Raw genomic sequence first — 27,348 nt, 5'->3', positions numbered from 1 at the left:
CCTGTGAGTTTTTCTTGCCATGTAGTCTACCTTGTCATTTTTAATTGGATACCAGCCTGTGTGTGTACTTTCATATCCCATACAAACCTGTGAGTTTTTCTTACCCTGTAGACTACCTTGTCATTTTTAATTTGATACCAGCCTGTGAGTGTAGTTTTCATATCCCATACAAACCTGCGAGTTTTTGTTATGTAGCCTACCTTGTCTTTCTATATTCGATACCAGCCTGGGAGTGTTTATGTAGTGTTTGTGTAGTTTTCATATTCCATACAAAGCTCTGAGTTTCAATGCCATGTCTGTTTCAATATAACCTGAACCCATTGCCTATGATCTACTGCATTTGTAGTCAACTAGAAATAGCTAGTCGTACATGAATATTATCGGAGTTTTTGGGATCGGATATCGCTCATTTCAAGTATCCGGCCTCGGAGTCGGAGTGGAGTCGGACCAGAGAATTGTGGAACAGGATCGGAGTCGGACCAAAGAATTTGTCGATCCGCCCCGCACTCAGTCCCCATATTAAAAGCAATATACATTATACTAAATCGCGCGCAGCGCGAAGAAAATTTTCCTGTAGCATGAATCTGCCCAAAACTAATATTGCTTATGTTGATTTAAGAACAATTATGAGTTTACTCCAAAATTCCTGACATTTAGGCATAATTTGGATATACCTCCCGGACACAGTTTCAACAGTGAAATTCCGGACATGTCCGGGAAATTCCGGACGTATGACAACCCTAAATTACATAAGGATATACCGTTATACATGTACATTGTACAATGATCGAGGAATCTCGACCAGTAAGGGAGACCTGGAGCAAATGTAACTAGAAGCAAATGTAACGATCGACCTCACCGCTAGTAGGGGGGGAGGGGGGTGGATCGCCATGATATTTTGAGTATGCATGTTGCAGTTATGTCTCCTAACAGACCTGAAGTTACGTCCAGCTGCAACGCGAAACCCCGGAATAATTCGGAAAAAACGAAATTTTGGACACTTAGGGTCTGGAATAATTCGTTCAGAAAAATAATACCTCAAATGGTTACAATTTAATATATGTAGCTGGAACAATGTTACCGTAGTCTACCAGGATGATATGAAAACTAGTACTGCCATAGCCTAGAAAGTACCATACGTGAGCAGTAATCGTGTAATGTCAAAGGGAATTATAATTGTAACATCTTGTTGCTGTTGCCCCGTTATAACACCTTTTCAGTGCTGAATATCTTTGTTCATATGTTGGTATATAACCCATTTATTACTGTAGATGAATCTTGAAACAGCCGGAAGTTCAATTCCAGAACATATACTTTTGCCATACCAATTCTAACATGATCATCTGTCGGTAACCGCCTTTTACAGAAGTGGTGATGAGAATCTTAGGGATCGGTTATTTCCGTGATTTTATCACCCTTTCTCACATTGATTTACTTTCGATGTATCGACTTCAATGATCATTTAAGAAGGATAAGAACTCGCCCATGACTGAATCCTTATCCCCTGGCTTTTAACGTGGCCTACACTGAAAAAAAAAATTACCTCGATTTACCGCGAAATGTCTGGAAGCAGGGTGGCCAGCCACTTGGCAGTAATATAACATTACCGTCACTCAATGTAAATTTAACTTACACCCGTCCGGTAATCTAACTTTACACGCCAGACTGTAATGTTACAGTCACCTCTGGTATATTGAATCTACATTTTCTTCTGTACATTTACGACCGAGACTGTAATTTTACCGCCTTACCTACCTACCTATAACCCTACATGCTGTCCTTGTAAATCAGATTACATGCCAGCTTGTAAATTCACGTCTCAGCCTACATCAGCGGTTCTCAACCGGGGGTCCGCGAAGCAATTTCAGGGGGTCCGCGAGACCTCTAAATTTTTAAAATGGATTATCACCTAATTTTTATTTTATTTTTTTTAAATTTGAGAAAGCATGAGGCAGTTTCGCACCACAACTGCTAAATCCTCATGACTCATATCATCATAATAATCGTCTGACATGGACTATGGTAATGTGGAAACTCATTTTCATTGCCAATTTTCCAATAACCTGCTGATACAAACATATTGCTTTTCAGAGACGTTTTGTTGAGATAGTAACGTCAATCAGGGTGACTTCGTAATGTCTGCCAAACCTTCTCGATTTGAAGTTGTCAGTCTTATCAAATTAGTGAACAGTCGTTTGAAATAAAAATTTCCGAAGTATTTCCATAATTTGTCCTAATGCGAGGAACAGCTTCTTGGAGGTACAGAACTTTAATATACAATTGAATAGTATATTCATATTGAAATGAGCCAGAATATTTTCGGCTGAAACTCGTCATAAATCGGATAATGATATACCTGCTCTTAAAGCTCGGCTATCAGATTTGGGGAATTCTTATTGCGGATGCCCTATCGACAAGGCTGATTTTTTATGAACAAAGAGTGTTTCGTTGCTATCAAAGCATTACGATCCAACCCTGAAGTTCATATCACCAATTGGTATGCAGCCTTGTCTTGTTAATGTTCAATTGTTCATGGTCGAAAGTATTTGCTCGTAAATATATATGTAAACTCGAATAGAACAAGTCGTTTCATGACAGTCTTTCTCTGGTTGGAAAACGTGGATCCATTTTTTGGAGCATAAAATTTGTCAATACTTTTAGATTAGAATTTCACTTTGACGGTAGAAACTCTCTGCGGGCTGAATCCGGCCCGAGGTCCGTATGTTGCCCGTCACTGCGCTAGAGGCTGGGCCTGATATGTGTTCATAAAATATGTGTTTCTTCATTTTGGTGCCATAAATGTTGCGATCACATCAAAAGTATCGTCGGAAGCGTTATGCGTTAATATTGCATTAGCCTCCATCTATCTTTGCGGAAATGGTTTTCGGCACTCCTCGTTCATATTAAAACGAAGACGCGGATTTTCAAGACATTACCATGTACTTCAAGAAATACAGCAGTAAAATTAGCTTTGAACTAATAAAAGTCCGACAATTTTTACATAAATAGTATGATGTTATCTTCATGAAAATCAATATTTTGCTGTTTATCACAAACCTACAGATCATATTTGCACAAGACAGATGAAGGTTGCACCATAATAGAGCTAACATTGAACTAAAACTTGAGGGGGTCCGCGAGAGTCCGTGACTGTCAAAAGGGGTCCGCGAAGCCAAAAAGGTTGAGAACCACTGGCCTACATCCATACCTATCCCAAAGCAACGCGATGCCAAAATACCGCAAAAGTTTCTTCACGCTCTCAAGACGACATTGGGACAACTGTATATTCATTCATGATTCACGATGAAAAAGTATTGCTGCTGGAGGTATAATTCTTGTTTAGGAGGCATGCAAATATAGCACGAGTGGTCCCAAGAAAATGTGAATTAATTCCACCGCCGGATAAACTTCCAATTGTTTTTTTTTCTCGTCTTCATTCCTTCTGTGTGACTAGTATCTTGCAGTTCCACTAAAAATAATTCATGCGTAAGTCGCTATAATAAGCTAAGTTGCTAACCTAGACATGACTTATAAAGACTAAGACAAATAGGCTAACAAAAATATAACAAGTTTTGAAGTACCGGTACTGGTACATTGTGAGTTGACGACTCCTCATTTGACATGATATGGCAGAGATTCATGACTTAAATCAGTGGTTCTCAACCTTTCTCACCTCGCGGACCGGTAAAATTTCAAAAAATATTTGACAGACCGGTAGACTTTCAAAAATTGAAAATCTACTCAAACGTGAAGTATGCAACCGTTTTTTGGGAGTATATGGTGCTAGATGTAACGGCCCAGTCTTCGGAGTGATAATGCTCTATTACGGAGCTTCACAGGCAAGCTGCAACGTATCGCCACCAGAACATAAAACGGACTTAAGCTGGCGGTCACACGACCGGTCAGCATGACGTCCACAACAGAGAAAATCTGCTCTAATAATTACAAGAAATCATGTGCACCGCAGTTCATGACCACACCACAGATATCATAAATAACAAGGTGTACTGCAGAACCAGGTCCTACTCACTAGAAAGTGACATTTCAAGGGTTTTGATCGTAATTAATTACGTTCATGATGGCATCCATGTGATTTTATCTTAGTGAGTCATTTGAGTCAAGGTAAAATTGCCTTGCCCAGATAAACGTCCTAGCGCCGAGAGTCGTTCACAGTCTTTCGCGTCGAGAGCCATGGAATTAACCAACAACGCTAACTCGAATATTATTCTAGGCTACTCTGGCTACTGTGAATACAATGCGCCGCACGAAAACACCTGACAACAACTATACCTGACCAGGCCAGCCACAAAATCAGAGCCGATCGTCAGCCTACCCACCCAAAAACGTTGGTATTGAGCCCCATAGGGTGATAGACCAAACTTCAGTGGGGGGCTTTGCCCCAGAGCCCACAGTTGGTTGGATGTTTTCACCAGTACTTGTGAACAAATTCATATTCTACTCACTGTCGACAGAGAGTTTATGTATGCAATCGCGCAAAGTGCGGAAATTTTTTTATAATTCATGACTGAATCGGTCAATGATACTGGTAATTGCATATGTATTGCTGTAACTGTTTATACTCTCAGAATTATCAGATTTCCAGTAGAGTTGATTTGATTTGAGTTGATGAAATTTATGGCATATCATTAATAGTAATTATGCATATTCGTGTCAGTGTTGGGATCACTACCTTCGAGTCACGAGTCATCTCGAGTCATTGCACATTTTGACTCGAGTCCAGTCAAGTCGATCCGTTCTCGAAGGTGACTCGAGTCAAAGTCAAGTCCCAAGTCAAGTCACGATTAAAGTCAAATTGAATTGTGGAAATATGAGTTATGTTGCAAAGTTATCGCATTTTGCCGGGTGAAAGACTGATTAATTGGCCATTTATCTTGAATCAAATAGCTAATACAAAGTTAAATATACATGCAAAAAGACGTTGTATCGCTCGCACACACTTGGAACCGCTAATAAAATATGTGGATAACTGTATAGCAGCATGCTACAGTGTGTTCTTATCAGCCAAAATGAAGGATCGAATACGAAGCCCCGAGAAGTTACACATCTACACATCTGTGAGAATAGAAACGCATAAACTATATTCGTTCGATTTAAATTATACAAGAGCGTTGGTAAATGCGAGCACTGCGCAATGTAAGCGCACTGGCCGTCTAAGAAGAAAAGATACGTTGGTATTAGATCAATCTACTACTACGACGACAACGTGAGCTGTGATCGTTTCGATAGCGATCAAATAATTTGTGATGTACAATGGAGGATCAGTGAAATGTGCAATCAGTGAATGACTGGCTGCTCTCACAAATGACACCAGCATAGCGCGAACAATCCGAACATACATAGGATAGGGTGATTTAATCGACATCGTTTACTTGAAATTGACTCGTAAATTTTGCTCCGAGTCACGGGTCAATCCACATTTCTGAAGCGCCGAATCATGTCAAGTCATTTTTGCAAAGTGACTCGATTCAAGTCAAGTCAAGTCATACGAAAAAGTTGACTTGAGTCATCCCAACACTGATTCGTGTGGGTCTGTTGGAATAATTACAACATTGCATATCAATATGTCGTGATCTACTCTAAACGTGGTGTACTTAATCAAAGGACGCACACGATTCCAAATTGGTATTTCTTCACTGGCAAATAATTTTTCTCTGCGTGGTCTGGCATTCATCCGGCGGGTACAGATTGCCAGGACAGCGTGATTCTGCGCCAGCTATTTTGGAGCCTATGGACAAGTAGACAAATGTATATTGAAGTTTTCGGCCAACAATGGGCAGTCATTTTCGGCCAAGGTTATCATCCTGGTGAGTTTTTTGGAGTCCCGTGTTAGCCTTAACTTCATCATGTGTTAGCGCGCCGTGGGCGGTAATGGTTGTCGCCGAAATGCCTATTTCTATAGATCCTGAGTATTTCCTGGGGGAGGGAAAGGTAATGAAAATTTGACTAAAGTATGATTAAGTTATAAACAATGCTCCATAATATATGTTCAATTGTTCATTCACGAAATAATTTTGGGCCCCCTTCAAGCTCAGCGCCGCTCCAATTGGGGGATTTGTGGTGCGGCAGTTGCGGTCCTTTACAAAATGAATGAATCGAAGGCGAATGATCGCACAAACTGCGCGTCTTAGCGAGCCAACTCATACTTGTCGATTGCATGTCGTCAAATGACTCGGCATGAACTTCAAGTCAAATTGAACACGTTTCCAGACCTAATGTTACTTCACGAAGTTCTGAATGCTGAGTTTACAATTAGATGTTTAAATTATTTTATCAATGGACAATAAGCCTTCAATATATTGCATATTGAAATTAGAATATAAAATTGTAATTTACCTCGCGGACCGGCTGGAATATCGTCGCGGACCGGCGGTTGAGAATCACTGACTTAAATGATCAATGTATTGAAAGAAAAGGTGCCTCATTTGATGCGGCATGTGAGCCAAACATATCGAGCAGTGGATGAAAACATATCTAAGCTATGACCCGATAAATGTCAATAACAAGCTAACAGTTTCAACTACTCCGCGGCAGAGTATGTGGTGTCGCAGGTCATTATACAAGTCGACTAATATCCCAAAATAGAACAGAGAATGAGGCGACTGAAATATTTAAATCATGAAACCAAAGTCATCCGGGTGGTGTGCACAGTCGTAGATATTCACGGTAACTAATACTATACAGTACTGTACCTTTTACGATGCGCATCCCATTCATCAGTCCTGGGAATCTTCAACGAAAGTCTCTACTTTCTTCAATCACAAGTCACAAGCTTCGCACCGTCAGCCTTTGCATACTCAAAGCTCAATATTAATGACCGACCAGTCGGCTACTCGGCTCGACACGCAGACGACTTTGAAATAAGTGATATCCATCCGCTCACATATGCCACCAATAATATTTACTGTCCCCGTTATTATGTTCAATCTTGGTTGGTTTTTCATACAGAAACATCTATCAACACATAAAATCCCTTTCTTTTGCATCTAATTTCGTATATATTGATATTTATTGCTCCATGTGTGGTTCCCTACTTACTTACCTAACCGGACCCTATTTGTGATGTCACAGTTGCATGTTGGTTGTTTACTACGAATCTCAGAAAAACTATAGATAACTAAGGTAAACCGGTTTACCTTAGTTATCTATAGAAAAACCCGCAACGCGTAACCTAAGATAACCTATTATTGGTCGCCGGCAGTGGTGCCACTCCTAGTGTTTTAACACTAGATCTAGTGTTTTTTCGGTCGTCCTAGTGTTCTAGTGTTTTTTTTCGCACAATTTTACTAATCTAGTGTTTTTCTGCAATTGTGAGAACAAGTAATATTCTAACATTAGACTACTAAATTATACGCTAAATGTATCGCTAATAAGACGATTTGGTGTCTCTGGCTGTGTTTGTTTTCAACAATTCTATGTGGTGGTGCGGTAACAAGCAATTATTACGTGACAGGGTACGCTGTGAATCCGTACTTATTAGCGAGAGTCTCGGAAAAAATGATGAGCGATTTCGCTCTGATGCTCTGTGGTTTCTTGTTGAACTCACTCTGAAGATTCGGCAAGATTTTCATTTGCCGAGGACAGCATACTTTCGTACTTGTGTGTATTGAATCCATTAACAGCCTTATCAGCACAAAAAAAGTAAAATCAATCATTCCTCTAGCTGTGCAATTTCCCTCTGTGAAATTATTTGATGAACTTGATGATTTGTCGGAAGAATGGGCTGCTTTGGCAAATTCACAAAATGAGCTGCAGGTTATTAGTCAATGCCCTCGAACAGGATTTTGGCGAATATTGAAATCTTTGCACAATGGATTATGTGAATCAAAATTCCCTTTATTGGGGAAGCTCACGACGAATCTCTTGGCATTGCCACATTCCACTGCATGCGTGGAAATGAAGTATGTGGCATATGGACACCTCCCCATTGTTTGGTTGAATATGTACGGTTGTGGCAAGATGCCACACAAAAGATACTTAACTTATGTTTGATCGGTGGTGTACAATCGAAAGATAATTTTTATAATGCCGTACAATTCGTAAGCGACAATATTTGATTTTTTCTTACTCTGTTGAATTCGTTTCTTTAATTTTCGTTGAATAATCATGCAGTATATCATACATATGTATCGAATTCATGTGTGGAACACCTCTTATCTATAGATTTGTACCTTGGTCATCATGAATACTTGGCAACGGCAAATTTTTCCTGCAATTTAGTAATCCAGTGTTGTTTCGCCAATCTAGTGTTTTTTCACGACATAATCTTGTGTTTTTCCTGGAACCTATAGAGTGGCAACACTGGTCGCCGGGTCCGCCATTAAGAAATGGTCAACTGAGCCTGCTGTGCTGATATTTCTAGTTTCAGGAATAAGATGATATATCCTAAACTGATTTTTGTAATTCATCAGCCCTATCTGTTACAACAAATCTAACCGCCATAGCCATAGCCTTATAATATAATGTCTATGGTGTAACTACATTGTCAGCTGCTTCTTGCACCCAACTATGCACCATACCGAAATTGGTACTAGGGTCAACCAGTTCCGTGTGACTTAACCCTGTCTCGCGAACGAGGTTGAATCAGGTCAAATCGCAACGAGAATGATATCACAGTGACATGCACTTCCAGGTATCCACTGGCTGCTGGGGCTTGGAAGCTAATCAATTTGCCAATAGCTTGGTAAAATGCCGTAGCGAGTAACTGTCAGTAACTTCGCGAAGAAATTCTGGTAACTTGACTTAGCAGCTAAATTAATTTAATATTACATATCAAAATGTAAAATGACAAGCTACACACTGCTATTGGCTGCGACCGGTAATTCGTTGTAAAATTTACAGAAATTTCTTTGTAAATCTACCAGATTTTTTTGTGTGTAGTTACAATTTGTCATTTGGTGTGAACAATTTATTTTAAATTTGCACAGAGCTGAAGACTGTCATAAGCTTTGACTCCACAGAATGTTGTGTCCTCGTTTTACCACATAATCATCGGTCGATTCAACCAAGATATTTGAGTCTGGTTACCGAATGCCCAGCCCGTTATGGACGCTGAACAACAGCACCTTGGTAAAAGAAGCCGAATATTTGTAGGGAGATGCTGGAATATGTTTTCACGTACTTCCTAATGAAATGAGACTAAAACATCGAGTCTCGTCGAGATACTGACTCGAGCAAGTGCAACAGTCTGGACATCGTGTCATCAATTTGCAACTGGTGAAGGGCGACGATGCTCAGCCGCGACACCATAGAATTTATTAACGCATATGGCCTGCATGCAATGTGATAGCTTGAATTATTAGTTGGTAATTCTTCTTCCCTGTTTTCATATGGTTTCTGGAATATCCACTGCGAAGACGGGAAACATTGTGTTCTTTTTCATGCGCTGCTTCGGAGTAGACGAGTAATAAGATTTATCAGCTCATATCGTGATCTCCAGTCAAATTTATGATAAATTTTGACTTATAAATAAATTATTTGACTTATTGCTAAATAAATGTCGTTTTTCTTGCTGTTGTTCTTGGTGGTGTTATTATTGTTTCTTTTATTACCGTTCGGTATTATTGATATTCAGACATCTGGAGTCACGCATTGACAATGTGTTACCGTATCTAGCAAATAGTTGAAAAGTAACCATGGATAAATATAGGTTTTCTTTCCGCTTTAGAACTGCAGACTGTGTGACACGCTCGGTTTGTGTCGGCGGAATCAATTCTATCACAGCTGAATAAAGATCATGTGGAGACTTTGGAGGTATAAGTAGGCCTACATATGACGATAAGTCAAGTTGAAAGTGTACTGGCGCTGTTGCTGATCTATGAGCATTGTGAGCAATAGAGCTCTTCAAAAATGACTTTTTTTCTCAAATCGCATTGGCTACTTGATAAAATTGTTTGGTTACCTAATTTAAGCCTACACACCAAATTTGGTTCAATTCCAACCAATAGGCGCATTGCATTATTTATTATAGTGGTGCTCATCGTAAATACGATTTTATTCAAATCCAAATTTTTCGATGGCAATAACTCCGTTTTCACCAGTTGGAATTGAATCAAATTTGGCGCACATCGTTTCTATATACAACCTAACACTTTCATGGGATGAACAGAAAATTTTCAAATTTTTAGTTATTTATTTTTATATAATAAATATAAACCTTCTTCTCCTGTAGCAATGCGGCTACTGGTTGGAATTGAACCAAATTTTGAGTGTAGGCTTAAATTATGTAACCTAACAATTTTATCAAGTAGCCAGTGCGATTTGAGAAAAAAGTCATTTTTGAAGAGCCCTAATGAGCAAGCAACAGGCCTGCTCCACATTCTTCAACCATTCTAGGAGATCATCATGATTCTCTTGTGTTTCCGGTGCAGGTTGGGATGGTTTACCCGGAGATTCGCCCACGGACGATAGGCCAGACGGATCCGCGAAATCAATTAACGATCTAAAAAGCACAATTCTTATATTCACTAGAAACTAATTATCAGACGAACGTTACTTAGGCTCATTTAACATGAAGCGCTGTTAATTTTTATTAAGTGTATACGGATTGAATATAACTCTATGAATTTTGCATGTGCTTTGGTTTTCACTTGCGATACAAATGTGTGTACAACAAGTGTTGTTGTTATTCATTCATTAATTTGAATCTACTGCATCTCAGGCATTCAGTGTCTGACTCCTCCATTCTGCGTAGATCTGGTTCCGCTACTGCATCGTTGGTCAGCCAAACAAATTTTCGGCTTCCCCAAAAAATTACAATTACAATTATACCCACACTGTTTTCCCAAATTCGACTATAGAAGTATAGCTACATATTTTATTTTATTTTTTCAAATTAAATCAGTATTGGAATAAAACTGCGTAGCTTTTTCCAAATATGGATTAGAATAAGAATTATTGAATTCGCGAAAACTTGGAAACTGAATCAAGCTCAGTTTATATCAAATCAGAGTTGATTCTAATAAGCATGTGAATCGCAAGTCAAGTTGACCAACTAGAATAAGCTTGTCGTCCAAGTCTGCCGCACTGACGCGTGAATATATCTCAAGGTCGATTCTCCGAATGAGATTCTGAATTTTTACCTATCTTAAATTAAAATCGTTCGGTTTTTATTACTCGAGCTGGGCACAATGAGACGAGTACTCTAATCTGAGTCGATTATTCGAGCCGAGTATTGAGAGAAGATTTGGAGTACTGAAATTTTGCCCTCTTTAGCATTAGGAGGATATATACAAACGAGCATTATAGATTTAGTACTATGTTTCATTGTGGACGATTCTAAACCTTCAATGGTCGTATCACATCATTCGAGGTATGTTGTATATGGCTACGCCCGATAGTGGCGATGTCGTATACATGATTGTAACGACTCAAGTCACGATCTTTTGGCGACTCTACTTGACTCGAGTCATATTTTCAAATGCAATTGAATATAGTATATTCATATTGAAATGAACCCGAATATTTTCGGCTGACACTCGTCAGGAGTAATCGTCGAATCGATATTTGTGCGAACGCGCTTTACGGCGGTAAGCTAGCACCACCATCAATCCCGCGTAAATTTTTGTTGAACTGTTACAGGCAGCTACATGTTCTGTTGAATTTAGCTTTAACGATCTTCTCAATAAACAAATAGACGGCATATCGATGGGATCTCCCTTGGGACCTTTTTTGGCTAACATTTCCGTAGGATATTATGAGGGCGAGCTTCTCTCCCAGCGTGTGTCCGTCAAACCGTTGTTGTACCGACGATATGTAGACGATACTTTTGTCATATTCAGGAATGAGTTGGACTGTGATCAATTTCTCATTCACTTAAACTCGCTTCACCGAGCTCTGCTATTCACAATTGACAAATAACGAAATAACTCATTGTCATTTTTGGACATTTTAGTCGAAAAACATGATACCAATAAATTTGAAACATCAATCTTCCGGAAACAGACATTCACTGGCCAATACCTTCGTTGGAATTCATTTAGTCCTAGACGCAGAAAAATCAACCTCATAGGCACCCTCGTGCATAGAGCGTTGATGATATGTTCGGGTAATAAACTGAACTCAGAAGTTGACAATATCCACAAAATCTTACTTGATAACGGTTACATGTCATCAACCGCGGCATAGAGAGGAAAGTAACGCAATTCAATGCAGAAAAGTCAACAGAATCTACCGAACGAACAACCAAAGATGTCTACATCCATCTACCTTGGATAGAGCCTATTTCCACCCGCTTTGAAAAGCAATTGATTTCAGTGGTCAATAAGTGTTACGACACCGTGAAGACCAACGTGATTTTCACGACAACGCAACTGCTCCCTGCAACACGTAAAGACGTGCTTCCCGCACTTCAACAAAGCAATGTAGTTTACGAAGTTAAGTGTCACTGTGATTGTGGCTACGTGGGAAGAACGTCAAAGCGCTTGCAGGAACGCATAAATCATCATTTTCCTCGTTTCTTTAGAACACGCTCGGTGAAAAGCGCACCCTTAACTCATCCGCTCAAGGTTGATGCGGATCAATCAAAGGCTATACATTCTGCAATTGGCAAACACTTGTTGGATAATCCCGCATGTGCGAAAAATTATCGAGTTGACAGATTTCGCATACTTGGAAAGGGTCGTTCACACTTTCATTTGTGTGCCTTGGAGTCGACTTTTATCAAAATACACCAGCCAAGGCTGTGTCAACAAAAAGAGTTCGTGTATCATCTAAAAATAGTACATTGAACGCTCTCGTATTCGACATTTCATGCTGGTGACGTCATATTTTGTGTTACGATTGTTGATGTACGATGTTCTTTTGAATTCTCTTCTAGTTGCTGACGATTACCTCTGACGAGTGTTAGCCGAAAATATTCGGGCTCATTTCAATATGAATATACTATTCAATCATACAAATTAGGATATTAGAGGGTCCTTGTTATAAAAAAAAGGAAGGATATTTAGAAAGGCATTCTTTCATGTTAATTGCATAGTGAATAATTCTAGCTGTGCCGCAATGAAACAATTTTGCATGCCATCGTTAATCATATGTTGGCATATGTTTAATGGTTATATGATAGTCATTAAACCGTCATTGTGGCATATAATTTTCGAAATAAATTGGAAATACTGTTGGAGTCGGAGTCGGAGCCGATATTAAAATTTACCTACTCCACAGCCCTGGTTTAGATGATGGCAGGTTGCTATGGTGAAAGATTCTGAGGTAATATTGAAGGTGAGGGAAAAACGGTATTAAATCAATACGGCTTTGCCGCACAGAACCCATACATGGTCAGCTTCTCATTCATAAACAGTTCTATACTTTACCTGCCTTTATATAGCGTGTATATGGGTATTCATCTGTACGTGGGTTGATTTGCGCTTCACAGGTTGCATGAAGGTCCTCGCCAACAGCACAGCACCTTAACAAATTGTAATAAGAATCGAAATGGTGCAATATTGCAATGTGCTCAACATTGCTAAAGTCATGACCGTAAAATAAAATCTTACAGCATTTGCCTCTAATCAGATATTCAGGCTTTGAGATTTCGTCTTGGACTTGCACTTACCAGATGGACTGAAGACATCGGTATCGTAGATATTTTCGGCCATCGTGAATTGTAATCGATATTGTTCGCAGTACTAAATTTCCTGAATTATGGTTTTGCGTGCATGCTATCAATCAAAGGTTTTTTTCAGACAGCAAGTTGAAGGAATTGAGTCTATATCGACAGTGGTAGGCAACCTTCTTGAATGGTGGGTCATAAGAAAAGAGACGTTCAACTCCAACTGTGAAACTTTATGGATGCATTCCACAGTGGAAATAGTATCGAAACCGCCTTCCTTGTTGTTGAGGTAACTGTTAAGGTGGCGAGATAGCGTAGTGGTGTAATCCGCGGCTGCAACACCAATGAGTTGCGGGTTCGAGTCCGATCGAACGTGGTCGACTTCAGAATTCCTATACCTATGTGTAGGCTATGAGGTTTATCTAGGCTCCTCCTCGCCACCTCATCCGCGAAAGCGGTGCCTCACAAAGGCCTAGAAATGGGCCATGCTATAAGACGGCAGCTACGGAATAAACAATGAAGACTATAGGCCAGGTGTAAATGACCATAGTAGTCGACAAACACCATGAATACCACAAACAACAACAACACCAACAACAAGGTACCTCTTAGTGGCATGATTTCAGTACTCTTCTTAGTTTACCCGACTCGACTCGAATCATCAGAATATATTCGATTCAGATTGGAATACTCCAGTGATTGTGCCCTAACCCTAATCAACACTCCAGCTTCCACCTGATTGTTTCACACTTTCGCATGGTGACTCGTTTCGTGCGTATCATTTTACCATATCTGCACTTCTTTGCTGTTAGTTTGAGATGTTTTGGGATATGGCTGGTCATTGTTTCGCATTGCAAAATCATTGCCAAACCATGGCATTGATAGCTTACACATACCCATATAAACTATCCTGACGACCGCGAACACATTGCGGTATGAACTGATATAAATTTGAATTGCATATAAAATGCAAATCAAAAACATATGTCTAAAACAGTGGTTCTCAACCTTTTCCACCGCGCGGACCGGTAAAATTACAACAGAAATTTTGCGGACCGGTGCACCCTAAATATTTGAAATCAACACCAACAGTAATGAATGCTGCCGTTTTTTCTGCAAGTATGGCACTAGAGCAGGTGTGGCTAACCTTTTTTGCTATCGACGGCCGCATTTCGATTACTTAAATGGCCTACGGCCGCATTCCAGGACACAGCCGCAATGAACAAACTAGACAACAAATGCCCATGTTAAACTGCCCATTGTCCATGTCTATTTCTGGTGAACTCCGGACTAATCTACTTCTTCATATCGTCTTACTATACGCACCGAAATCGCTACATAGTGGTCATGTTATGAACAATTACTCGAACCGGATATGGTCGCACGAAGCGCGAAAATTTTTTCAGTTTCACGAATGAATTTCGTCATTAATATACTTAGTTTCATATATTACTATCGAATATATATCCTTTCTCAGCCAAAGCGATCGGATTCATCAGTAGAGTTGATGGAGGGGATGTTTTCGAAAATTTAGGGCAAGTTATAAATGATGATACATCTTCGGGTAGGCCAATTGTTAATATAGTCGCGTGTTGTTATTTCTTGACCTTCCATCAGGATTGTCGGTATAGTGCAGGGGTTCTCATCCCTTTCTTGGCCGTGGCCCATTTTCCGATTTGAAACTGTGCTGTGGCCCACCTCTTATCTTAGATTCTTAATCCTGTTCAATGCGTGGTAGTCGATGGCGACGATATGCCTATTTGTCTAAAATATGCGCATTTTTCTTTTAATTTACTGATTATATTTAAATCTACACCTCTAGGGACATGAAAACGCGCCAAGCTCGACGTAAATTTTTGATTTGAATAAATATCCTCAACAACCGACCAACGAAATAATCTTGGCCCCTTCGAGCTCCCATAATTGGGGGTTTGGGTGCGGCAGTTACTGCCCTCGTAGATCATACGCTAAAACTGCTGTGTATATTATGATCTTCCGCTGCTCCATTCGCGTCACGAAACACAATGATCAAATTCTCGCATCCACTTTGTGATTAGGGTTTTAGTTCCACTATTTTGGGAACAAATATAAGCATTCTGGACCAGCTTCATACAATTCATTAATGAATAGGGTGCTACTACTACAGACAAGTGGAGAAAGAGTTTTTTAATAAGTATGCTGTACAGTGCACATTGTATGCCTTTTACCAAACCAACTGAAGTTGCAACGTCAGAATATTCAATCCAACGATACAATCAATTCATGTGACTCTTACATTATGTTCACTGATTTCCAGGCCGGGCATTTTAAACCGACTCCTTAGATTAATGCGCTCCGCTAAATTCTCAATCTATTACGATTTGTTGCGGTGGTCCAGTATACCTTCACCAGAAGTTGGTAAAAATTTTCAATTATGGCTATGTTTGTCTTACAATAATACGACGTGCCGAAGTACAGTAAATATATGCATCGATTACACTTCATTATGAGTTTATTGCATCCCCTTTCCACGGCATACGACATATGACCCTGCCGGAATACTTAATTACTTCAGCATTACCTTATCATATACTCGCGATTACTTCAGTTGCTAAACTGGCATTAATTCTAAAATTTTCTAAATAGCCTCGTGGCTCACCTCAGAATGCTATGTGGCCCACCCTTTGAGAACCCCTGGTATAGTGGAAAGATATTGGAATCTCCTCCCAGAAACAAATTTCTTTCGTGAGGAGCGCACGATTCCAAGTTGTTGTTTCTATATGGGGTGCATTATTTTCCTCCGCTGTTCGCATGTGTACTGTGGGGATCAAATTGCAAATGGCGCAACGACTATATTAAAGTCGATAAATGAAGTCGCATTGAATCGCGCGTAGCGCGAAGAAAATTTCAAGATCAATCAAACTATCTCAAAAATTCGGGAGTCAATTCGTATATTCAATTTTCATGTCGACGGCTGCCAACACATAGCCTACTAATTGGATTACGTGTCCACGATCGCACAAATTTCCTTTCAAGGCCGCAGATTGGCAACCCCTGTAAGTGACATTTCTAGGGTTTTGTTAGCAATTAAATATGTTTGTGATGGTATTCATGTGATTTTACGGTAGCGTCTGCTGAGTGCTGAATCGAGTTACAATTGACTTGCCCACATAAACATGGACTACTTTCACGCCGAGAGCCGTGGATTAGCCGACCGGGCCAACTCTCTTAGACAATATCCAGAGATGAAGCGTTTTGAAGTAAAACCAAGCACCTTGTTGAGCTATTTTGCTCATTTCCCACTACTTCCAGACGCAGTCTACTACGAGCACAACGCACCGCACGAAAACACCTGGCAACTGCGATACCTGGCCAACCACAAAATTATTGGATCGAAAACGAATGATCGCACTAATTGCGCGGTTTAGCGAGTCAGCTAGTAACTCATGCTAAAGTTAAGAGCTTGGTGCAGGACTAAATTTAATATGAGCATATCTCTACCAGCATATTCTCAGTTGATTTATTAGTCACACAAAGCGATAAAACAAAACCCAATACAATTAACTTCCCCGTATTGCCAATCGCAGAGGAGAATTCGGGATGTGTATATCGATCTCGAACCAAATGCTATAAGCCCGTAGGCCTTACCGATAGATTTGTGCATGTAGATAGCATGAAAACATGATGTGCATATGCCGCTAGAGAAAGAAGGTACAGATATAGCCTTTTACGTCTTTCTAAGTCTTGCATCAACCCTCAATGGTATCCAGTAATGCATGAGCGCCAAGCAGGGATTTCATGGATACCAGTAGTACTAATCAGGTCTTTGGTCTGACCCGGCCGGGGATCGAACCCACGACCCTCCGATCAAGGAGCCGGACACTTCACCATTACGGTATCTTGACGGCAGGACAAATCTGGGCATATGGTTACCATAATTTGGAAATGTGAAAAGATAACATTTTTTCAATTTTGCAGAGTTACAATACTGAAGCAAAATCCGAAAAAATGGTAAATTTTTCCCGACTTTGCGGTCGGTTGAAAAAAGGTTCAACTTTCCGGCTCAGTTCCCGAAATACCCGATGGAACGTTACGTCAGTACTGACACTTCCAAAAAAGTCAAAAAAGAGGACAAATTCTCTTAAAACAGTACGTATGGTAACCCCAGCATATAAGCGTTTCGTGAAACTTGCTACTCCGCGAAGTGTGCAAACATAAGGTTCGGCGGTGGTAATACCTTAGAATCCAAAATGACCGACACCTGTTTACCGAAACTGTCGATATTGATGTGATTGCGCGGCTCTGAAATGACGGCAACGAATAGTCCTTGACATCTGTTCCCGACGGTACCGATGCGAGTAAAAAACACATCACCTACTCTAAAATACAAATTTGGAATATTTCGAGTAGCCTAGGGACAATCTTTACCGGAGGTGGCGAACTAACAATATGCTTCAACAAAGTAATGTGAACGTACCCGAAATCTCAATAATGAAAGTATATAATACTAACCAACGTAGGTTAGTAATCTATGATGAAAGTATTCTACTAAAGGATTTACGCTATGATGCAATCTCCAAACCCGTTGCATTTCCGTTTCGTGTGCAAGCTCGAATGAAACCAGACATGAAGAAAACCCTGAAATTTTGTTGCAAACAAGCCAATAGCTATATTTTTGGTACGAGTACCTTGTGAACCTATATTACGCATAACTTCAATCATGCTGCAGTACATTTGATCCAGGGTTGTAACCAAATCGCAAGGCTCCGAGTTACTAGTCAATCTCATCTTTATAGTTTTGACCCGAGTCCGGTCGCGTCAATTTCAATTCAGCACCGAGTCAAGTCCGAGGTTCGCATTTATAATATTATACTAATATTTCTCACTTACTCGCATTTTTAAGTACCAGTATAACAATGGACAAAATCCCAATGCTGTGGTTACCTTACTATTCTTCGAAATTATAGTGAAATGTCGGTCTTGGTTGTCTGAGTCTCGAGTCATATGACTTGGTTCGAGTCATCTCCATAATTTGAGATGATGACTCGAGTCAAGTCGAGTCATACGAGAATCGTGACTCGAGTCCGACTAGAGTCAAGTCATGACTCAAGTCATTACAACCCAGTTTGATACTACTGCCTCTGAATATTCTAATATTATGCATTGATGCTTTGCCTAATATGCCTTTTATGTGCATAAAACGAAATGTACGTACGTATCATCTATGTCAGTGGTCGGGAACCTACCGCTCGCGAGCCATATATGGCTCTTTTGGGTATCAGATATGGCTCTTTGTCAAATATTTATTTATGTACTGAATTGATCTGTGTTGCGGCGACTTGTTAGTAAATTTTCATCACGACCAGAATAATTATTCCAGTGGCAGTATAAACATGGCTTTCAGAGGTAAAGGCAATGCCGTCTTCAGGTTTAGGGGCTCGAACTCTTTGAAATCCTCAAATTTAAGTTACTGTCGCACCTGCGACTGATATCACTCCCGAATTCGATGTAGCCTACCCGACTCGAAATCTTGGATTGCGCGATACGTTGATTGATCAAAGAGAATAACATACATGGCGACACCAAAATATGAAAACGCAGTTTTCAAATACACATTTTCGTCCTGATCTAAGGCACGAAATGAACTACCGCGGACGTGACATTCACAATTACAAACTCGAATGACAAATAACAACGCCATAGCTATCCACGTTCTTGATTGGCAAGTAGCTCTACCTGCGATAAAATAGGCGTGTTATATGTTGCCCCCGAATACTTTGAGAATTGAGGAGTCGATCAGTATTCAGATTTTCGGAATCAGTGCGACACTTACATAAGATTATACCAGTTATAATAAAAAGCTATTTACGATGAATTATTAATGGTGAGGCTCTGCCCGTCTGTGCCTCACCTCTCGTTTCACGCTTGATTTTCGAACAATAAAATGCAAATTGTGTGAATTTGGGAGAAAAATGTGTAAAATCTAGTCATCCATAAACATCAATAGAAAATACCAATAATAAGTGAAGGTTTCAAAATTTTTGTTAACAGCTTAGAGTGGGTAAGCCGAAATAGATTGCTGTAGTGATCATGTTTGGCTCCACCCACGCACGTGATCATGGGTTCTCGCATTTCGAAGGATCAACACGACGAACCTATACGTTCCCGTAAGTCAAGTTTCGCATGCTCAAGTAAGGCAGCCAGCATGATTGGTTCGAATTTTTACAGAGAAAATGTGGCGCACACGACGAATCCCATGTATAGTGAGTTCGAATTATGGTGCTACCCTGACGTCAGGAATTTTCAGTTGTGACGTAACAGCTGATTGACATGTATGGCTCTTTGGGAGGTGAAATGGAAAAAAATAAGGCCAATATGGCTCTTTGGACAAAAAAGGTTCCCGACCACTGACCTATGTGAACTGCCTTGAAAAGTAAAATTCATCGAACAATTACCAGTTTGGATATATGCATATGCAACCATTTTATTTCATGTGTTACGATCATTATTCGTACGCATGGGGATGCGTGATATGGGTTGTGTTCAAGTTAAGTGGATTATGTTCAACTTGAAGAAATATTCACACTCTGACGTGGCGAATGGATCGGGGGATATATTCACGGTGCAATCAAGTGAGGAACCGCAGTTATCGGCCTACGCAGAATGGAGGAGTGGGACTTTGAAACGCTGATATACAGTATATCAAAATAAATGAATGAATATGAACTCCCGCTGCATCAAAAACTAGATCAAAAAAAGACGCATAGCATTTTTGAATAGATTTAACTTATATACACTAATTGAAATACAGTAGTACTTTGCAATGAATGAGCAGTAGCAATGTTCGTCTCGTAACTAGTTTCTGGTGAAGATCAGAATTGTGCTTTTGAGATCGTTAATCGATCTCGCGGATCCGTCCGGTGCATCATCCGTTGGTGAATCCTCGGGTAAACCATCCCAACCTACGTTAGAAACACAGAATACCGTGACTTTGCAACATCTTAACATATCAATTTTGTGTGTCTGGCAAATAGTTAAAAGGATGATAATCCAGAATTGTAGATGTGTAGCCTACAGAGCAGGGGCTGCAAACATTCGGCCCCGGGACGCATCCAGCCCGCCAGATAGTTTCACCAGGCCGACAAAGCACTTTTGAATATCAATTGAAAATGCTTGTATTATCCAGCACATCTTTAACAAATAATGGAATTTTAGTAAAAAATACTTCCATTAAGTTATCTCTTAAGACAGCAAATGTCGAGCATGTTGATAGGCCACATTATAACCATCCGACAGTGATATTGTATTTTCACTCTTCTGACCATTATGAACAAGTCCGTGACATCGACAACCAATTTCAAGAAAGCAAAAAGCGCACACTGAATTCAGAGTTGAATGGAAAAAATTGGTAGTGTCAGTGACAGTGCCAGTGCCTGTGCAAAACCGGTATATGCAGGTTACCTGTATCACTTCTGTCCAAAAAGTACCCGACCTTCAGAGAAACCGGTATCAAGATTTCAAGATAATGAAATTCCAACATCCGCGTTTACGGTTAAATCTCTAGTATTCCTAACAACGCATACGCAGGGCTAACGCCAGAATACGAACAAAACGAAGGTATCATCAAAATATGCCAATTTCCATCGTCGTTAGCGTCACTAGGATTTAGCTGTTTATAACCATTAACCAGTTGTCGTATTTTTGCCAATTTCGTTGTTTGCGAATAACAAAGTTGCTAGAATATAACTCCTATGATCCGCAATAAAATATAATGCTTGATAATAAATTATAGAAGTGAAAAACAATGTCATGGATTTCGAGGCAACATTATCGGAAACATTTGGCTGGTGCGGCCGGCGAGCAACCTCAAGGATTGAATCTGGTCCGCGACGCAAGCTGAGTTTGACACCCCTGGTATAGAGTATATCTATTGCTTGCTCATAGTTTAGTAAGAGCACACATACACTTTCAACTTAGCTTATCCTATGTAAAATGTACTTACCTCCGAAGTCTCCACACGATCTTTCGTCAGCTGTTATAGAATTGATACCGCCGATACAAACTGAGCGTGTCGCTCAGTCCTTAGTTCTGAAATGCATCAGAACTTGTATTTCCGATTCTTTATTGCTGTTATTTGCGGGGTTAATGGTGCTGAACTACTATATATGGTCTTGCGCACCAAACCAGTTCTAACAATCAACTAGTGAGTAGCGATTTTCAGACTATGACAATGCGTGAAGCCACATCTCGGAAGAACTAAACAAGAATGACAGCAACAACAACAATAACATGAAAGCAATATATATACATTATCCCAGCTATAGTTGATGGACAACAAACCATATGAAAAGAATAACTCGGAAGAAAAAACAGCAAATGAATAAAACAAATAATCGGTAACAATATAAACTGTAACCTAGTCACAAGGCTCTGATTTACAAGTTCATCCAATATTGATTAATTATCTGACGTTTAAATTGTGTTAGTTTGCCATTTCACAGACACCCAGGCGAGAGCGACGAAAATTACATTTCCACTTAATCGCCTTTTTCAGGCTATTCACTTTGTTAAAGTCGTCAACAGTGACATTTCCTGCAACGCCTTGGGTAAAGATTGCAGACCTAGGGGTTTTGGGTGTGTTAATTGACTTGCTTTGATGGAGATGAGGGGTGTGCTATCTGTATATTGTTTTCTTTTCGAAAATGATATCCGTATTGCGTTATGTTCTGGCTGCGTACCATGAAACAATGTAATTTAAGGCGGTCTCGCCAGACCGTTAGTGAGATGAAAAAGTACAATATCTGACAGCTCCACAGAAGCTGACGGCGATATGCTGTCAGGTTACAAACCTGAAGAACATAAAAGTGTATGCACGATCGAGTAAATAGCGAAGAAAGAAACGAAACAAGCAAGCATCCTGGAATTCGTAAACTGTTAGCTTGTGAGACGGAACATTTCGAGTATAATATACCCTAATATTTAAAAAAATATATAAATGCAACTTTTGTTAAAATCATGTGCAAATTTCTCGCGATTTTAGTGGAACAAAACTTGCCCTAGTAATGTCTCTACAGTCATTAAAACCGTGCTTCCTGACGTATATGCGTATCACCGCCTTGACACATTACGTAAGGAAAGTGGGATGCGGGATGTTATTTTGTTACATTGTGTTATAGTAGGCCTACATAACAAAACAAGTTGACAAATTTGAGTTTTTGAGCGTATGTCTCATAGGTCCCGTGGTCGTGTGCCTTTGAACCTACCGGATGGGAACCGATGATACGTTCGAGAAACAAATTTTGAACGTTTATAAATATTTTTTAAAGGCGCATATTCATGTAAATGTCCGAGATAGGTAGAGCTTGCATCGAGGTGTTGAGACAGCAAAAGATCTGCTATTATCGGCTGAAAATTGGAGGGCCAGAGATAATTTTGTAATTTTTGATCCATCAGTACCACATCGCCCCTACGTATACGTCTTATAAGAGACGTAAATAATTAGTAAATTATTTCCCTATTATAGTTTTAACTGTCAACTTGCCAGTTGATCAATGTGAATTTTAAATTGGTGGAACGCACATGTTCGTTCCGACACCGACTTGTCTGTTCATTACATCGCATTGTGTCGTGAATATCGCACAGTATCGCAAAGCATCTTGTCCAGGGGTGTGCAATTATATTTCCCCGCGGGCCCAATTAAAGGAGAAATAAGTTGGCAAGCCGAGTCAAAAATTTTAACCAAGTTCTGTGGTGTGTTAACTAAATTGAAAGTAGTGTATTACATAGTTAATACATGTTGCTCGGTGGATGTATTGGTATTAGGCAATGAGAAAGTGTTGGTTAATTATTAAAAACAATATTTATTCGTCGTCATAATTTAAAACAATGGTAAATATGATACATTTCAAACTCTTTTTTAAGCTACAGACACGTTATTATTGAGACATTAAAATGTATTTCGGGAACTACAAAGCTTGTCTTGTCGCTGCATTCCGACCAGTGCAATGGCCTTTGTTATTGATGCGATCTAGCAGTGCTTCCGAAATGCGCCCGCCCTTAGCCGAGCAGTGTTGGGATCAAGTCACTACCTTCGAGTCACGAGTCATCTCGAGTCATTGCACATTTTGACTCGAGTCAAGTCAAGTCACTCGTTTTTTGGAGGTGACTCGAGTCAAGTCGAGTCGAGTCAAGTCACAATTCAAATCAAATTTAATTTTCGAAGTATGAGTGATGATTCAAAGTCATTACATTTTGCTAGATGTGTAAAAGACAGAATGATTGTTCATATATCTTGAATCAAATAATAAGTGTGTAGGTAACTATACATGCAAAAAGGCGTTGTATCGCTCATCCACGCGTATAGCTGCTTATAAAATAGGCCTATATGTGCCAAAATAGATTATCGGATACGAAGCGCCAATAAGTTGATACAAATTTAATTGGTACGATTCACTACCCATCTATACACATCCGTGAAACTAGAAATCGATAAACTATATTCGTTCGATTCAAATCATACAAGATGGCTGGTTAAGCTGGACAGCGCGATGTAAGCACTGAGCCGTCTCAGAAACAGATATTGCGTTGCTATTAGATTATTCTACTGCTAGTACATGAACGTAAGCTTTCATCATTTCGTTTCCGGTCAATTCTTTTGCGGTGTAACAATGGAGGATCAGTGAAAGGTACAATCAGTGAATGACTGGTTCCTCTCACAAGCCACACCAGTGTGTCGCGAACAATCCGAACGTAAACAAGATACAGAGTTTTAGTCGACACCGTTTAGTTGGCGACTTGAAATTGACTCGTAAATTTTGTTCCGAGTCACGAGTCAATCCATATTTCTGAAGCCCCGAGTCAAGTCAAGTCAAGTCAATTTTGCAAAGTGACTCGAGTCAAGTCAAGTCATACAAAAATGTTGACTCGAGTCAAGTCATGACTCGAGTCATCCCAACACTGTAGCCGAGTGTCTATCGTTGTGTTTTTGCCATTATATCGACTCCAATTATTTTCCACGGTGACCTGCTTGTTACAAACTAAAAGGACGGGTACACCTTCTGTGAACAAATATTTAGTGCTCCTATTCGTCTTGGAATTTCAGCCGTCGGCATTCACCTTTCTTTTTTTGACATGCCCGTCCGTTAATCACGAGCACTGATTAACTGGTTTTACGAATTATGGATTTGGAACCATTCTAATATTATATCTATGGCAGAAATATATTAAAAGCCGGAACTTTTCGAGCTGACACTCTTCAGGGGCAATCGTCAGCGAATGAAGAATTTCAAGAACAAGCATCTAGCTACATTGCACACAACCAATTATGACGTCATAGAAACAAACAACATGAAACACAGTCAAACCGCGAGCGCAGCTAGTGGCCCATTTTTAGATTGACTAAAAATTCCTTCTGCTGCCAGCATCGCGATCGGGGATTTTACTAAAAGTCGATTCCAGTGCAGACAGATGGAAATGAGTGCGGCTTCTACCTAATGTAGAGAATCTTTCATCGCGATAGTTTTTGGCGCGAGTTACATCCTCAGCTAAATGCTTGCCGATGGCAGAGTTCATAGCCTTGGCCTGATTATGTTCTAGTAATTGCAGATCAGTTACGGCTGCATCTTCGCGAGAGTCCAATGTGCGCGATCTAATAACCCTCGGAACATGTTGCTTGAGGCGTTCCAGCAAAGCGCTGAGTTGTTCCTCCCACGTACCGACAATCACAATGGCACTTGAAATCGTAGACTATATTGCTTGGTTGAGAAGCAGGAAGAACATCTTTGCGCGTTGCAGGAAGCAATTGTATGGTGGTAAACACAACATTAGTTTTTACGTTATCGTAACAGTGATTTACAGCAGAAATCGATTGTTTTTCATAGCGGGAAGAGATGGGGCACATCCAGGATAAAAGTATGTGTACATTCTCCCCAGGCCGTGCGTTCGTGTTTTGTGATTTGCTTGGATTGAAATTACTGAGTTTTCTGTCCACAGAACTCTTGATGATATGTTCAAGATACCCGTTATCGATTAGAATTTTGCGGATAAATTCTAGCTTCTCGTTCAAATTTATATCCGAACATATCATCAAGGCTCTGTGCACCAACGTGCCAATCAAATTTAGTTTACGGCGGTTCGGGCTGATCGAATTCCAGCGTAAATATTGTCCTGTAAACGTTGGCTTCCGGTAAATCGGAGTGACAAAGTTATTACCCCGTTTTCCCACTAGAACGTCTAAGAATGGCAACGAGTTCGCCAGCTCTTTTTCAAACATGAATTCTAAAGACGAGTGTAGAGAATTCAAGCTATCAAGAAAGCCATCAAACTCCGTTTCGTTTTTACAGATAACGAAGGTGTCGTCGACACAGCGACGATACATGAATGGAGGTTTGGTTTTATTTGGTTTTTTGGTTTTATGTTCATGGAATCCCACAAATGTATTAGCTATAATTGGGCCAATAGGGGATCCCATAGCTAAACCGTCGGTTCCCTGTACATGATATCGTTAAAAGTCAACTCGACAGAGCAAGTTGCCGTATCAAGAAGTTCAACGACCACTTTACGCGAGAAGGAAAGTGGTGCTAAATCATCACCACCACCGTGTACCGCGTACGCGCAAATATCAACACTCTCCGCCAGCGGCACGTTCTGGAAGAGGATAACGATATTATAGGAACCAAGAAAAATATTCGAATTTGGTAAGACGGTGGTTTTCATCTCGTGCGCGAATGTAAACGAATCAGAGACACAATGCGAACCATACATGGAACGCACTGATTCCAAAATACCGATAAGCCACTCCACAATCTTGTGCTCAGCCGACCAAATCATAGAAAGAATTGGTCGAACGGGCACGTTGGTTTTATGAGTTTTTGGAAGTCCGCACATTCGTGGCCTCTGTGCTCCGACCGGTCTGATGGACGCGTAGACCTTATGTTTTGGAGCCGTTTTTCTAGAGGTTAAATATTCGGCGCTATATCCGACTTTCGATCTTCGCAATGTCATCGAATTCAGCAGCGGGACCAAGTGTATTGAATTTTGATTCGTCACCCAGTATTGCTTCCATTTTTGATTATGTAATTCCGTTTGTTCTCGAATACAACCCCAGACCCGTTATCCGGTTTGCTGATGTAAATGTCTGGATTTTGTCGCAATGCTTTTATTGCGCGGAAACATTCCTTCGTTATTAAAAAATTAGCTGAATCAATAGGATATGCACAATAGGCATGTGCCAAATCACTCAATCTTGCTTTCAGGGCAGGTCTTGCTATGAGTGCCACTGTGATTGTCGGTACGTGGGAAGAACAACTCAGCGCTTGCAGGAACGCATCAAACACCATGTTCCGAGCGTTATTAGATCGCGCTCATCAGACTCTCGCGAAGATGCAGCCGTAACTGATCTGCGATTACTAGAGCGTAATCAGGTCATGGCTATGAGATCTGCCATCGGCAAGCATTTGGCTGAGAATGCAACTTGCACTAAATATCGCGATGAAAATTTCTCTATATTAGGTAGAGGCCGCACTCATTTCCATCTGTCTACACTGGAATCGACTTTTATTAAAATCCCCCGACCTCGCTGGTGTCAGCAGAAGAAATTTTTAGTCAATCTAAAAATTGGCCACTATAGCTGCGCTTGCGGTTTGCCTGTATTTCATATTGTTTATTTCTATGACGTCATAATTGGTTGTGTGCAATGTAGCTAGATGCATGTTTTTGAAATTCTTCATTCGCTGACGATTGCCCCTGAAGAGTGTCAGCTCGAACAGCTTCGGGTTTTAATATATTTCTGCCATGAATATATT

At 40.2% G+C, this 27,348-nt stretch overlaps 2 protein-coding genes and 1 long non-coding RNA gene across 5 annotated transcripts in view; 2 read left to right on the top strand and 1 right to left on the bottom strand.

Annotated features, from left to right (window-relative positions):
- The window catches only part of LOC145442845 (uncharacterized), a 60,521-nt gene extending 49,933 nt beyond the window's left edge, over positions 1 to 10,588 (top strand). Inside the window, exons 13-14 of one of the 3 annotated variants that reach the window (XR_013916165.1) lie at positions 9,686 to 9,844; positions 10,319 to 10,588. Coding sequence is in view for 2 of the 3 variants with exons in the window: in XM_080320869.1 (XP_080176995.1) it covers positions 9,686 to 9,749 (64 nt within the window). In the remaining variant the exon portion in view is untranslated. The remainder of the gene's footprint in view (positions 1 to 9,685; positions 9,845 to 10,318) is intronic. The other 2 variants (XM_080320869.1, XM_080320871.1) reach the window with 2 other exon arrangements.
- The window catches only part of LOC145442952 (uncharacterized), a 418,025-nt gene that overhangs the window by 32,412 nt on the left and 358,265 nt on the right, over positions 1 to 27,348 (bottom strand). The gene's annotated exons all lie outside the window — the stretch shown is intronic.
- LOC145442828 (sialate O-acetylesterase-like) overlaps positions 1 to 27,348 on the top strand; it is a 360,699-nt gene that overhangs the window by 4,344 nt on the left and 329,007 nt on the right. The gene's annotated exons all lie outside the window — the stretch shown is intronic.

Source organism: Botryllus schlosseri, chromosome 7, assembly GCF_051294905.1.
Source record: "Botryllus schlosseri isolate E-star chromosome 7, Bs_hap1, whole genome shotgun sequence".
Lineage (NCBI taxonomy): Eukaryota > Metazoa > Chordata > Ascidiacea > Stolidobranchia > Styelidae > Botryllus > Botryllus schlosseri.
The sequence above is the reverse complement of the archived record's forward strand: the minus strand, read 5'-3'. Positions and strand labels throughout refer to the sequence as shown.